The sequence below is a fragment of the Cyprinus carpio genome, chromosome B5 (assembly GCF_018340385.1).
Source record: "Cyprinus carpio isolate SPL01 chromosome B5, ASM1834038v1, whole genome shotgun sequence".
Taxonomy (NCBI): Eukaryota; Metazoa; Chordata; class Actinopteri; order Cypriniformes; family Cyprinidae; genus Cyprinus; species Cyprinus carpio.
The window spans coordinates 10,705,566-10,720,929 of record NC_056601.1 but is presented as its reverse complement, the minus strand read 5'-3'; the positions used below and the strand labels follow the sequence as shown (position 1 = coordinate 10,720,929).

The window sequence follows — 15,364 nt, the reverse complement described above, 5'->3', positions numbered from 1 at the left end:
ATCAGAAAGTCCAAAAGAACAGCTTTTATTTGAAACTGAAATATTTTGTAACAGTCTTTACTGTCACTTTTGATCAGTTTAATGCATTGCTAAATAAAATATATTAATTATTAATTTAATATTATTAAAAACGTAATAGGTAGTGTGTACCATTTATTTATTTTAATCAAAATAGTTTCAGTGTGTGATAGTGTGACATGCAAATTAAGAGGTGGATTGATGACTAAATGAATGCGTCAGTGAGAGGGATGGAGAGAGAGAAAGAAAGAGGGGTCTTCTATAGCCAGGATATAATTTAAGAGTAGAAATCTGGCAGCTGCTTTGTTTGGGAAGAGAAATAGATTTACAGGACACTGAGAGAGAGCAGCAGTCAAGGAAATCTACAGGCCTTCAGCCACACAGCATCTCACATATATATCCAGTTACCCCCCACCCAGACTCCACTCCAACCTCCTCCTGCGATCCATTCAAAATCTACACTCCTCACGCACACATTCAAAGACACGCACGCACACTCCGACCACCCCGAAGCGTCAAACCTTCAGTCGTCTTGGAGACCCCAACTACCGGCTCAGTTCCAGCCGTGTTGTGACAGGACACAGGAAGCATGTGTTGCCTTGGGAGGAAGTATCAAATCAAACAGCATCTTTTTCTACTTTAGGAGGAGATTCCGCTCCGGTCAGAGGTGCTTTACACAGACGTTTAAAACGGGCCCTTTGGAAGAGGGAATAAGCAAAAACAAAAGCCTGCATTCATCTGGCCCACATCGGGAAACAAAATGTTATTGCACAGGCTCACTTTTTACCTGAGGGACAGAGAGGGAGAGGGGCCGCAGTCACTGTGAGAGAAAGAGACTGACATTGAGCATACACCTTGTTTTTTTTTTTCATTTATTTATTTCAGATAAAGTAATTTATCAACAGACAAAGACTGGAAACTGACGGAAGATACTTTCAGCAGACTTGGGACAACAAAGTCACAAGCCAAGCAAGGCAGGCAGAATTTGTTTTTGTCACGAGGAAATGCAGCAGCACATGATACTGCTCTTTCTCCGCAAAGATTATGCACAAAATTACTACTTTGAGCTGCTTATGCAGGATTCCACTTCTGTTTTCCATTCCATTGAAAAAAATCAGTTGTCTTAATGAACGTGCAAGACTTGCACATGTCATTTAAACCTGTATGACTCCTTTTCTTCTGCAGAACGTAAAATAACTGTTTTTGTCCATGCAGTGAAAAACAACATTGGACCCCATTTAGTTTTACTGCATGGAGATTTTTTTATATTTTTTTTAATTCTTCAAATGATTAAATTTTTCATTGTACTAACAAAAGAAAACACTTGAAAAACATCTTGTTTCATGTTCCACAGATGAAAGTCATACACGTTTAGAATGGCATAAGGGTAAGCAAATAATACAGAATTGTCATTTGCATTTATCAAACAAAGGATCATATCATGATGTATGCTAAATAAAGCAGTTAGCTTCCCGTCAAGGGCAGCAGTAACACTGTGTGCTTTGGCGTTTGGCTAATGCTGAACATGTTTCGGTAGACCATATAACCTTGGAAATGCTTCAAGAAGGCTTTGCACGCTTCTTTCCTATCTCATCCCCCCATCATACTACATAAGCCACTTTGACACTGAGGCAGGGGCCTTTACCTCAAACCTTGTGATGGCTTTACTCACTGTGTAGTTTTTGATCACTATCTTGCACATTTTCAAAGCCCAATCTATTTCAGGGCTTGTAGGGATGTTTTGATGCTGTTCCCCTTCTTAATAGCAGAGTGGAACAAAGTTGCTGCTGTGTCAGATAATGATGGTGTGAGTCAAGGAGCCTTGTGTTACACTGTACCTTTCACCGCCGCCTGGAGAAAACCCTCAGTGACTGATGAAATTACGGCATCATGCTCGATCCAGAAGAAGGAAGTGGAGAAGGGAGGGAACGTATTGAGTAAGAGGCAGACTGAAAGAGCAAGTCTTCATGGGTGGTTCCCTCTGTTGTCTTTGGTTTAGTTGAATGACTGACAAGGGCGTCATGCAAATGCGAAGTTCAGAGAGCAAGCATAGACAGGAACTCTAAATGTCTGCTTTCAGTGGCCACACACGTGCACGTGCGCTTTCTTTCACACATACACATTTTTGACAGCCTTCCTCAAAATGCTTATTTTACCAACAATGTCTACGATTGGTGGATTTCTTTCTTCTTTAAAAAAAATTAAAATGATGAATGGCCTGTGAAACAGATATTGGACAACTTTAGCTTGGCTAACAAAGATTGTGAAAATGTTTTTTCAGTTAACCTAAAAATATACTTAATGTGGTAGCATCTAGTAGCATTCCAAGTAAAAAAAAAAAATAATAATACAGTAGGTTACACCAACAAAATCACTTTTAAGAATCAAATTAGCTTATTAAGCTAACAGATGCACATATTCAGTTTTTACAGTGACTTTGTCATAGAAATGGACTTTATGACTCAATGTTTAGCAAATACTATTAAAGGGCAAAGCTTTAAGCCAGAGAGAGAGAGAGTGTAGTGGTAGCCTCTGGTTAACGTCCAGTGCGGTGCGCGGTGTAGATTACCTATGGGTGTCACTCTGATGAATGGCCCGGCATAGCGTGCTAAAATGTTTATGCTCCAGTGGCGTTATTGCGTGTAACTGGCGTCCACAATCAGGCTGTTTGGGGAAATACGATTGAGTTGGTCATTATAGGATACATGAAAGGTAGGGAAGTGTGTCTGTATTAGCCAGATTTGAACAGACAAATAGTAGCATGTACATATAAAAACACAGAACTAGATTTGGCCCACTGTTCAATGAGAATGTTTTATTGCACCTTCTATGCCATAAGCATAACCATTTAAAAATGAGGGTTCATAGAAGACTTTTCAACATAATTCTTTCAAATAAAATTTCAATTAGTTTAATTTATTTAAATAATTATATATTCCTTTAAAGGAAATAAGGACTAATTAGGTGTGCCAAATCAATGCTGATGATTTAATAGGTGTGTTTATGGAATATTATAGTGATGGACAGTTTTGCTTCTCTGGCTTAAACATGCACATGTAGTGACTGATCCTCTTCCAGCCTGTTTAAACCCATCATCTCTAACAAAACAATGTATTTCCCAGCAGGGGCAGTTATCTGTTTTGTCTGTCATAATGGCTGTGGATGTTGGTTTACACTTTAAATAAGAAATGTACATGTAGTGATTTGATATTATGTGCATTATAGATATTACGTATTGTCAATAATAAAAAAGTGAGCATAAAAACAGTGTTAAGCAAAACCACTGGATTTATTTTTATAACCTCTCCACAGGAATTGCTTCAATGCAATGACAACACCGGCAGCGGGGGCAGATAGGAAGATGGGATGGTGAAAATATAGCAATGGACAGTGTTTTAAAGCAAGAACAGAAAAGAGAGAAAGGAGACAACAAAATAGAAGCAGAAAAGGGATAAAGAGATAAAGCAGAATTGACAAAAGACAGAAAGAAAGAGAAGAAAAAAAGAGAAAGCATGAAAGGAAGAGAGAAGTAATTGACTGAAGTTGGGTGGCAGAGAGACTAGTGTGTTAGTGGGCTCTCTAACTCTCTCTTATTGGAGCTGTATTCAGACCTGCCTTTAGTTCTCAAACTTGCTAATGGAGCGTAAAACTCACACACACATATACACACAAACACACTGTTCGGCTCTATACAGCTACAGAGGATAAGTGTTGCTGGGCTACAATGTGAATAGATCAGAAAGGAATTCAACGCCTCCCATGGAGGGCATTCACTGCCTTATTACATCTCTCCTTGTAATACCTCTCTTGCTTATTCACACACATGCACACACAATGGATTCTAAAAAATTACATTAGTAGAGGATGTAATCAAAATGGAACATAGTGTGTGTAAGTGTGTATCAGGTGAATTCTGCTTTTAATATGGCAAAGCTTTTTTTCATTTTTTCTCTCTTTTTCTTGTTAATTTTGCAGTATTTTGACGTGAAATTCCAGTACATTTTTGATGTACAGACTTTGATTTTCGAGTTAACCACTTTATGGTTTACTATGGTTTACAATGTGCTTCTAAACTAATACAGATTTCACTGTATAAAAAAAAAAACAAATTAAATAAATAAAAAAAGAGAAATTTTCATACAACCTGAATGTATTTTGTGTGGTAACATCTAAATAAAAAATATTATCAAATTGACTGCATTTGTTTTCACCATTTTTTTTTTTTTTTTTTTTTTTAGATCAAATCAGATTTAATTAGTCTTTATTTTGCATCATAAAACTAATATTGTACAATTAAATTGTCTATAAGTTCTGTTACTGTACCACAACCAGTTTACTTTCACTACAGATGTTATGATGAGCACAGGCTGTAATGTCACTGTGGAGTGTGCTTTACCGTGTGTGACAGTTAACTTTCAGGCACTTTGTTATGGCTCTAGCCCTGATCTCCATGACCTTTAAACCTCACTTGATAAACTTCTAACTGGGGATCTTGGGTCAAACTCAGCATTCCCACACGATCCTAAACACTTAAAAACAAGGAAGAACATTTCCAGGACTTTGATTGTTTCCAGTTTTGAAAACTGCAGTTTGTTTAAGTTTTGTAAACTCCAGCCTCTTTTGTGGTTTACTGGTCCTACTCACTCAATTTTCTGTTCTTTATATTTAAATTGGTTTAGAATTGTGGATGTAATAACATAAATTATGAGCACCAGTGTTTGTGTATTGTTCTTTGGTCTGATGCTGGCCACAAAGACATTCACTCACTGTGTAGTCCACTCAATCTTCAACTTCCTGTTTTTCCCCCCTTGAAGCTTGTCGAAAGAACATATATGAAGTGGAATTTTTGCTGAATTGCTTGAAATATTATTATTATTATTATTATTATTATTGATGATACATATTTAATAGGTTATTGACAAGAGACTTCAAATTAAAATAATACTGGCATACTAGTAATACTGTTATATATCTTTATATATTTAGAAAAAAGAACACTTTATCTTCATGTTTATTGCCGTTGTGCACAAGCCATTTCCCTCCGTATCTGCACCAGCGCCTTTTTCGTGATCCGTGGTTTAAATTCTGTATGAAGCAATTATTCTGTTAGTTTAGAACACAGACTTATTTACATGATTTCATGAGCAAGCAACGAACTGCAAAATATAGCTTCTGCTGCTCCTGCTAATAATAATAATAAGAAGAAGAAGATGAAGTAGAAGAAGAAGAATTTAATTAAATAGCAGTATTTTTTATAATTGTTGTTATATTACTGTCATTTGTGTAAATATATAACTATATTGTATTTTAAACATTGAAGAATTGATTTACTATTTTATAATTGTTTTATAAGCACATGCGTCTGAGGTCAGAAACTGATTCGTTTAAACTGCACTGAAATTGCAGTGGTTTTCGTATTTAAAAGGCCAATGTGGTGAAATCAATGCAATTATTAAATTACGATCATAATACTAGCCTGACTGAATTTTAAAAGATAAGATCAGGCACCATTAGATTAGCATATTATTGTAACACCGTAAATCGTAGTGAAAACATATGAATCAAAAAGACAATTATGTGAGCACGGTTGCGTGGTGATCAATTCTTTAATTCTATACATAATGCTCAACTTGTAAATTGTGCTGATGATGTTATAAGTTTGATACAATTAAAAAAAAAGGACAGTTCAAGGCTGTCTGTGTGATAAATAGCCTACTTTACGAAATCTATTAGTGTCTGAATTTGAACACATACATTTGTCAGTATAGAGGATGTGCTTTTGCTTTATTATATTTGAAGTAGGTGGTAAAAAACGTACAAACTCAAATAAAATAAAAAATAATAATAAAGCACAAAAACAGCTGTTGTCATATATCTGCTTTTATATATATCTTTATTTTTAGTAGCCTGAACTTTTTTTGTGTTATAGACCTGTACGCCATTCATGTGTATTGATTATCTCTCTCTCTCTCTCTCTCTCTTTTTTTTTTTTTTTTTCTTTTTGTCAAGAAGAAATAAGGACAGGTGGAATTAAGGGATGAGGTAAATCTCCCCATCCTGCCCTCCTCTCTCGGTGTGTATGTGTGTGCAAATATATATGATTCAATTACGTTTGCCATTAATTATAGGCTACTATTTTAAATGGGCATCTTGAAACCTGGATTTTTTTATTGGTCGGTTTTGAGTTCTACTCGGGATAGCATCCCCTTTAGTTTGTCCGCTAGCATTCTGTCTACACACCAGGACGCTCGGATAGTAACCATCTATAATTTATGAAGCTGGCAAGATGAAAACACTATAGTAGAGTTTAGCACGCGATCAGCCCTGACTTTGCACGAGCTAAAAGAATGTCTGAATGGATGCGCAAAATAAACTCTGGGCCTCTCCGAAGCAGTCTAAAAATAAAGTGGAAGAATTTGAAGTGATGCTATATACATGTTAATTTCATACAATTGTAGGCCTATCTGTTTATGCATGTATTTTGTTGTTGTTTCATTATTTTACCCTGGAATATTTGCACAGATAAGACAAGTTATATTGTTAAGGAAAATGTGCCTTTTTGAAGTATTCCATCTATGAGTTCTCACGAGTTGTCTGCATAAATAGATTTATAAAAAAAGAAGTGCATAAATAAATGGATGTTTGGAGGGAAAAAGAGTATTCACTCCATCACGTTTATCTCCAGCCAATGGTTACATCATAGTGGCACTACACTATTTGTGTGCACGTAAGCGTGCGAGCGTTTCCTGCTCTATTGGCATACTGAACTATGTCTCTACTGCGCATTTCCTCTGCGTAATCCAGAGAGGCTACTCCAGATTTCCATTAGGGTCACAAAAATCAGACAAATACAACTTTCGAAATAAGACATTTGGTTTTATTTTACATCAAGATTACCCACGGCTCGTTTTGAACCGCATCCGTGGTGCACTTTGATTGCCTAAAAATATTTTTCATCTGGGTTGGTCTCAAACATTTTCTATTGTGGACTTAATTGTCGTCCCTTTGAAGAAGTTTATCTATAATTACAGACCATTATCCCGTATAAGCATCCCAGCAGCAGTTAATTATGATGGCAATGGCATTTGGTGAAGTTCAGCAAACTGGCCTCGGCATCTCCACACACATGCACGCCCTCTGTGAAACTGACTGATTTCCTTTTACTATCTCTAGCCCACTCTGTAAATTGAATCCTGGTCCTTACAAATGACAGCAGATGACAAAAAGAAAAAGTGTTAGAGCGGTGCACTCCCATGGACAGGGCCAGCTGGATCAGATCACGCCGATTATCACCGACCTAAGGGCAGGGAAACACCGCGTTTCTCACCCCACTGACACTGTGCTGCCGCTGAGTAGCAATTACGCAGATAAATGTGGGAAACAACATATATAGAGATAGGTAGGCCTTGATGGGGAACCGACATCGCCGTTTCTGTTGTCTGTTAGTGAGGAGTGAACATAGTAAGCTAAAAATTAATATTGTAATTACGGGATAAGAAAAAGTCACATTTTCTTCTTTAAAGTAGAGCTTTCAAAGTATCAAACAGATCGAGCGAAATATGCAGATATAGGCCTAGTTAATTTATTTAACATATTGCACAAAGTAGGCTGAATGACAGAATATATAACCCACAATATTTTATAACCACATTATAAGGCTTCTTTTTATTTTAGGTACTCTTTTATTCTGACTGTTGTTGTGTAAATTATATTTCCTGAAAATGTGAATTCACAATTACTGTGCTCTGTCTTAGGAAATAAATTGCGTTCCATCGTTTTATCACAATAATGTTTCAACTTTGCAGTTTCATCGATAAATACGTAATAGTATCGAATCACCGAAACCTGTCAGTTTTTCTTCTGTAAAAGGTGGCCACAGTCATTCTCTCAGAGGCCTCAGTTGAACTGGACAGCCATTAGTGTATGGGCTACTATCTTTTCCAAATGCATCCTGGAACAATAATCCTGGAGAGTAGAAGTCTTTTACTGACAAAGTTTATCTCGTCATATAGCTAAAACAAAATACTCCCGATGCTGCTTGTCATTTCAAAACAGCCCCCATGATAACCTTTACATTAGAGTTCAACTGGTCCTCCACTATCTCTCTCTCTCTCTCTCTCTGTGTGTGTGTGTGTGTGTGTGTGTGTGTGTGTGTGTGTGTGTGTGTGTGTGTGTGTGTGTGATTTTTCCTCAAGCAATGCATGACGCTGTCAAATGCTGCAACAGCAAAAACTGCAATCATTGACCCGCGAACAGAACTGCACAACCTCTTCTTTATTAGTAATATATATATATATATATATATATATATATATATATATATATATATAATATATATATATATATATATATATATATATATATATATATACTTTTAAATTTGTAGTCATTTACCTTCTCGTAGTTTATTGTTGTTTTCTTTAATATAGCTATGCTTTAAATGGCTTACCTATATATGCCTTAAACTAGTTGTTAGTTTGATTGTTGGTTAGAAGTGGCTACATTTATTGTTTTTTAATTATGTGCTTGTTGTATTTATTTTTCAGGATAGCCTACAAGAGGATCAAGACGAAGTGAACACCTGGTTTCAGAGGCAGAATGTAAGAGTCATATTATCCTATTTGCAGAGCTGGGTAGATTATAAATTGTAACTCGTTACCGATTCCAAATTGGATGACAAAATTGTAGTTAGTAGCGTAATCCATTACATTACACATTTTAAGTAATATAATCAGACTACGCTTTGATTACTTTTAGATTACTTTTGGCCTAACTCGTTTATCACACCGTATTAACTAGGTTAATCGTGTGCCATTTTGATATAAAAATACAAAGAGTAAGAAAATATATTCCATTCGTTGTAATTAACAACATGAAGTGCATTAAACATCACATTACTTCAATGTTTCTCAAAATGGGGTTCCTAAAGGAACTGCAAGGGATTCGTGAATTTAATTAAAAACTTATACTTAATTAAATCATAAAAAGTATGCTAAAATTAAAATGAATAATTTTAAAGTAACATCAAGGAAAATAAAACACCTACTAAAAAAAAAACTATATTTTATTTGCATGTCATGTGATCATTAACCAACGTCAGACAACCGTGAACATGCAAATGTGATGCTATTAAAATATTAATTTAGGTGAAAGGTTCAGATGAATAACGTGAATTTGTGCATGTGTTTGAAAGACAAAAGCCTTCCAAAGACATAGCAATACATTGTTAAATAATCCACTGATAATTCAGTGTATTCATAAATAGCCTAGGCCTAGTTGATCCAATGTTGAAACACTTCTTAAACCTGAAATGATTGTTGTAAATACAGAGGTCAAATGCTGTGTAGCCACCTGACTAACGACTGTTCTTTGTGTGAATGTCCACAAATCTGGAAGACTTTCTGAGTGTATAGCAGTGGGCTAATTTATAAATATAATTTATTGCTATTATATGAATAATAGGCTATGTAATCAATAAAAAAGTAAATGCAGTCTGATTACTAGTATTTTAAAAAGTAATTTAATCTAATAACAACTACTTAATTTTTAAAACGTGATTACGTAGTCCAGATGACAATCATTTATAAGCTACTACCCAGCTCTGCCTATTAGCATTTAAAGCTATTGAAACTATCAATGAGGTAATTTCCACTCCATCTTATTTTGCAAAAAAAAATATATAATAAAAAAAAAAAACACACCTTAAAAAATATCACACTCCGAGTATACAATATCAAAGAATGTACATTGTTTATTAGGCTACTGAAAAGTACACGTTGTATAAAAAAAGGTTCGATTTTCATTCTTGTGAATTTTCATTACAAAGTACAAATAATAAAAATCAGTTTGCCAAACTAGAAAACATCTGTGTTTTCACACAAAATATATCATTCTAGACATTTGACAATTTATTTTATAGCCTGTTAAAAATGTTGTCCTGAGACGCCCTATGCAGTGATTACCACAATCACACCGACAACGAAAAGTTCGTGGGGGCGGAAATTAGATTGAACTAAAATGTTAACATAAATATATATTCATATTTCACAGCTTGAATATAGGCACGAACGTGTTAATGTGCACCATTCAGCTGCGTGAAACAAACAATACAAAAATAATCCTACCTTAAACACAGGAGTGTATCGCTTTAAAATGTGACGTATAGTTTAAAAAATTAACAGCCGCTAGTGCCACTGACAATCCGGTTTGCGTAGGATTCGTGTAAAGACATCGGTCCGTGCAAGACTCCCGGTAGAGGGGTTGGGGAGTGCTGAGACGCGAGGGTCGACGGAAGCACCGGGACCACCGGGGAAGTCCGTGAGGCACAATGCGAGTGCGTAGGGCTTAAAGAGCTCCCGATAATGCTGTCTATGGAGAAGGGTGAACGTTGAACCGGGGACTTAGCCGCAGTCTGTATCGGGGAAGAAAGCCCGGGGCTTAGAGAAGGATAGAAGCGGGAACGGGTGAGCTCCATAGTGTTTGGCATGAGGGAAGGCGCGGGGATGAGAGTTCCGGTGTGAGGATGCCGGGACGAGGGCGGCGGCGGCTGCTGCTGCTGCTGAAAGGCGAGGAGCGCAGAATGCGCATGATAAGACTGAAGCTGCAGACCGTATCCACAACCGTAAGGTCCGTAGCCGTACGCAGCGGCCGCGGGGAGGAAGCCTCCGTGATCGCGGAGAAGTTCAGGCGCCTGCTGGCGCTTAAAGCGTTTCCGGCGGCGAAGAAAGCTCCCGTTATCAAACATGTCGGCGGACTCTGGGTCCAGTGTCCAGTAGTTGCCTTTACCGGGGTTCCCGGGCTCCCGCGGTATCTTGACGAAGCAGTCGTTTAAGGACAGGTTGTGGCGGATAGAGTTCTGCCAAGCTGGAAACTTTTCCCGGTAGTACGGAAATCTGTTACTGATGAAGTCGCAGATCTCGCTGAGCGTCAGGCGCTTCTTGGGACTCTGGAGGATTGCCATGGTGATGAGTGCGATGTAGGAGTAGGGGGGCTTCACCAGGGTGTTTTTACTTGCTGGCTTGTAGGGGTCCCGTGCGGCGGAGGCATCCGGTGAACCGCCGAGCAGGATCTCGTCGTGCATCTGGGCCACCTCGTCCACGTAGGAGCGCGTCTGGCCATCACCATCATCTCCCTCTCCGACCACGTCAATGTCGGTCTCCTCCGAGAGCACAGACGCATCCGACATCTCGGAGCTCAAAGTCATGGCTCTCTCGGGTCCCCGATGGGCAACGGTGTGCTGAGCCTGCGTGCTGCCTGCGCTCTCGATTCGAGAGAACTCATAAGACGCGCCGAGCAGATGAGGGAGAGGCGGAGTGGACGTGCCAGTGTGTCACCAGTGCCATAGGCTTTTAATGGATTACTGTCGGCACCGAATCAAGAGGTCGCCCAAATCCCAACATCCACGCGCTTATTCTGTCTGGGGAGACCCTCCTAAAGGCCAGACCAGGATTCCAAAGAGGGCGGACCTTGCCATGCGCTTTATACCAGCTCGCTGATCACATGACAAAAAAGCGTCACCGCTGCTATTGAAGAGATAAAAAATATGAGTCTTTGAAAAATAATCTAAAGAACTGCGAGGTTCATCTGTATCTTTAAGCAGTCACCGCTGCTTAATCTACTGGTTTTGTGGGAATTTTCCTCTCTTGGGTGAAATACCGCTGTCTTCTTTAAAAGCCTATTGACTCGAAGATGTAAGTAGCTCAGCGAATTAAGCACGTCTTTATGGTAGGACCCTCCCTACTATTGTTATATTTCTCCTAATAGGATGAAACCCATAATATGTTTTTTACTGTATAATGTCTGTTCAGGTGCATGGCGTTTAATTCGGACATAATGGAATTGTTGGTGATTTCAGAAATGCTTCAAAACATCCACCCGGTTATCTGCCTCAGTACGCATCGCAGTTCGCGTGACACGGGACTGCACTAGATCATCCGCTAGCCATTGGTAATGGAAAAAAGTCAGCTGTTAACTCGCATCAGTCACGCGGATCACGGAAGAGCATTCTAGCTTGCGAAAAAGCAGGGCACATTCGCGTCTTCCCTATTCCGAGAGGCCAACATTGTCATATTCATAATTAATATTAGCATTTGGTATCCGGTCGGGCAGCAGTCTCCCTGTTATTTAAAAAATGTTAAACAGTAACATATTTGTGAGTATACTGAAATATTGGTCGTTTCTGAACTGTCATGATTTTGCACGTAAAAAAGCCAGGGTGAACAGTGAACTGGCAGTGCGCTTCAAAATGATAAGCGTCCACCGTGCAAACAGGCCTCAGTTAAAACAAAGGGACCATTACATTACAATAATTAAAGCATTTAAAAGGTTCATGAAAAAGTTAATGCTGCTCGAAAATACACACCCAAAAGTATCCATATCTCATCAAAATTAAATAGAAACAGAATTAAGATTCAATTATCACACACGGAATCAAAATCTTTAGTAGTTTTTATTTGTTCGTTTGTAAACAAACAAACAAAAAAAAAAAAAAAAAAAACATACAGCTGTACAGTGTTTGTTTAATTTGTTGTTCTTCCTTTTAGGGAGATATCTGTCTTTTTTTTCTGTTTGCTTTGCCACGTTTGTTTTTACAAAGTGAGCCTATAGAGCCTGTACAGAGGATTAAAATTCAATTATCACACGCTGAATCAAAATTCTTTTGTAGTTTTTATTTGTTTGTTTGTTAAAAAAAACGTACCGCTGTGTTTAATTTGTTGTTCCTCCTTTTAGGAAGAGTGTCTGTCTTTCTCTTTTTTTGTTTGCTTTCCCACGTTTGTTTTTACAAAGTATATATAGCCGAAAGCTATTACTCTCAATAGCTGAATAGGATTACATAGAAAGGCTATCAAGTGTGACACCTAATTGTTGAGATTAACAAGGCACTTACAAACATTGCATTAAACAATTAAAGTGCGTTTTGTTTTGTGTTTTTGTAAATAATTTATTATTTATTTAAATAAACTTAGTTATTAATGTCATAATATCTTCACTGCATTATTATTATTATTATTATTATTATTATTATTTATGAACAACTATAATAATAATAATAATAATAATAATAATAATAATAATAATAATAATAATAATAATAATAATAAAAATAAAACCTTTAGTTTACAAATACTTTTCTGGGCCTAAACTACAAAACAATAGTCAGTCAAAACGCTAGCTCTGCTAATTAAGAGTCAACTCGTTCTGCCAATTAAAAGAAAAACAAAAACATAGAGAAATTGCATATAAAGTTGGATAATAAAACAACTTGTGGTAGGAGTGATGAAAACATACTTGTCCAAAAGACACACAACGCTGACCCATAGAAACTCGTGTACCCTAAAATAAAGGTCTTTTCGAACTTCTCTAAATGAATTATCTTTTCCTTTTTTATTACAGTTCCATGTTGGTTCTGGAGGATACAGTGGGTATAAGGGGTATTTTTGTATGATTACAAAAACATCTGGTCCGGTTTGATGGCCGTTTTATGGTAACTCATGTGGTCAGGCTTGTGTATTTAACATATATTTACTTCATCCAGCAGTTATAAGAGCTGTGAGAGTGCCATCTCGCGGCAGTTCAGTTCATACTGACGCCACTTTAAATCCTTTTATCTGTTTAACATGTAAATGTAGCTAAATGTAACTATAGCTAAATGTTTTGACTAACCACAATTAATGTAGCCTAAAAGCCCATAGTGTTTTGGTTCTGGATTATTATTTTACAAATATTTTTTTTTTTAAATGCAGTTGTTTTGCAAGCAATGGGTTGATGTAATTTATTGGGGTTAGTTTAAGAATAATTTGACTGATAACTTATTATATATTAATAATTACATTCATAGCCTATACATAATATTAAAAACATTCATAATAAAAGCGTCTCGAACAAAACATTTCTTTATTCAATCTTTAATATGGTGGGTATGTATGCGTATGGTGGTGTTTGTTATTGTTAACGTTTTTATACTAAAAATCATGGTTGTAGCTATAGCTAAAACAGGTTTAACTCAAATAATTAGCCAAATTAGTTAGCCTTTGGAATAGGCCTAAGTCAAAAGGCGATCCGATGCTTAAACTATTTAGTGTAAAAAGGACATGTTAGACTATTTTAACTCTGATACAGAAATATCAGCTACAGCCTATTAGAGACGAATGCAGCATGCACATTTATCTTCTGAAAAATCATTTATGCATAGGTTATTTCGGCACGATTAAAAAAATAAATATATAAATTGTGAAGCTCGAGGTCAGAAAGTCAGAACACATGTGCAGCTAAGTGAACTTTCACCAGGTCAGGACATTATTATATTTATACTGAACAGATAATGCAGATATGATCTCAGGTGAACAGAACAAACTTTTAAAATACATTTGATTTGAAAAAAAAAAAAAAAAAAAAAAAAAAAACAGTTTTTAAAAATATAATCAGTCTTTAAAAATAAAGCTGGGTGTTTGTAGTCCTATAGATTGAGGAGGACAGTATGCGCAATCCGACATCACAATAACAGTGATGTTCATATTGGCTGTGGTTTAATTATTCTGCGCGTGCGAGTGAATGAAATAGAGTTTTTGAGAACCGGGGCGCAGTGAGCCGGGTCAGGGCTTGTATGTGTGGTTAAACCACATCTAAAGTGTTTCTAAAGTCCCAGAGGGGTTAGCAGGCGCTTTCCGTGCCACGGGGTACCATGAAAGCACTTCCCTGCAATGGCTGCTCGGGTGACAAGTCCCATGAATATAATGTGAACTGCAGGGATTCGGACGTACTCTACAATACATTTCACATGCACGAAATAAAACCGGTTTAAAGTTATAATGGGTGGGTAGACCTAGGCTATGTGTGCGTTTCGAAAGTGCTTGACAATTTCTGCTGCTCTCCAACTAGGAGAAGGCTAATGTTTTTAAATAGAAGCTACATTGTGGTGTAGTGATACCAGTAGGCTTTCACAGTCTTTTTCTGATAGGTTGCGTGTTCTAATCTTTCGAGTAGGCTAAGTGGAAAAATAATTTATTTTAAAATATTCCCCAGTAATAGCTACCGAACGTTTGGTTATTTCTACAGTTACAGACAAATTATTTCTAGATTTGCATCCACATGGAAAAAGCTCGCCGATTCTTCCTCAATTCTCTGAGGTGTTCTGACATCTGCAATTTCAGACTTCATAATTTTATGCAATGTGAACATACACTCTGACAAGATTAAGCTCTTTATGATAGCCTACATTTATTTATTTAAATAAAAATCTACAATAACAACTGAACTGAGGTTATAGTTGCTGCAAAATACACTTGTTTATCTCGTTTCAGCAATCCAGATCACACATTTAGCCTACCACTGAAAGTCAACGCATTTA

General features: G+C 37.0%; 1 protein-coding gene across 1 annotated transcript; it reads right to left on the bottom strand.

Moving 5' to 3' along the window:
* Nucleotides 1-9,723: 9,723 nt before the first annotated feature.
* LOC109090569 (forkhead box protein D1-like) lies at nt 9,724-11,458 on the bottom strand. The gene has a single exon (XM_019104401.2). It carries the CDS (start codon nt 11,219-11,221, stop codon nt 10,193-10,195), a length of 1,029 nt encoding a protein of 342 aa, XP_018959946.1. The 5' UTR covers nt 11,222-11,458; the 3' UTR covers nt 9,724-10,192.
* Nucleotides 11,459-15,364: the final 3,906 nt, after the last annotated feature.

What these genes read in the sequence shown, in the direction of transcription:
- LOC109090569 (XM_019104401.2), bottom strand. Translation starts at nt 11,221, where the DNA reads ATGACTTTGAGCTCCGAGATGTCGGATGCGTCTGTGCTCTCGGAGGAG.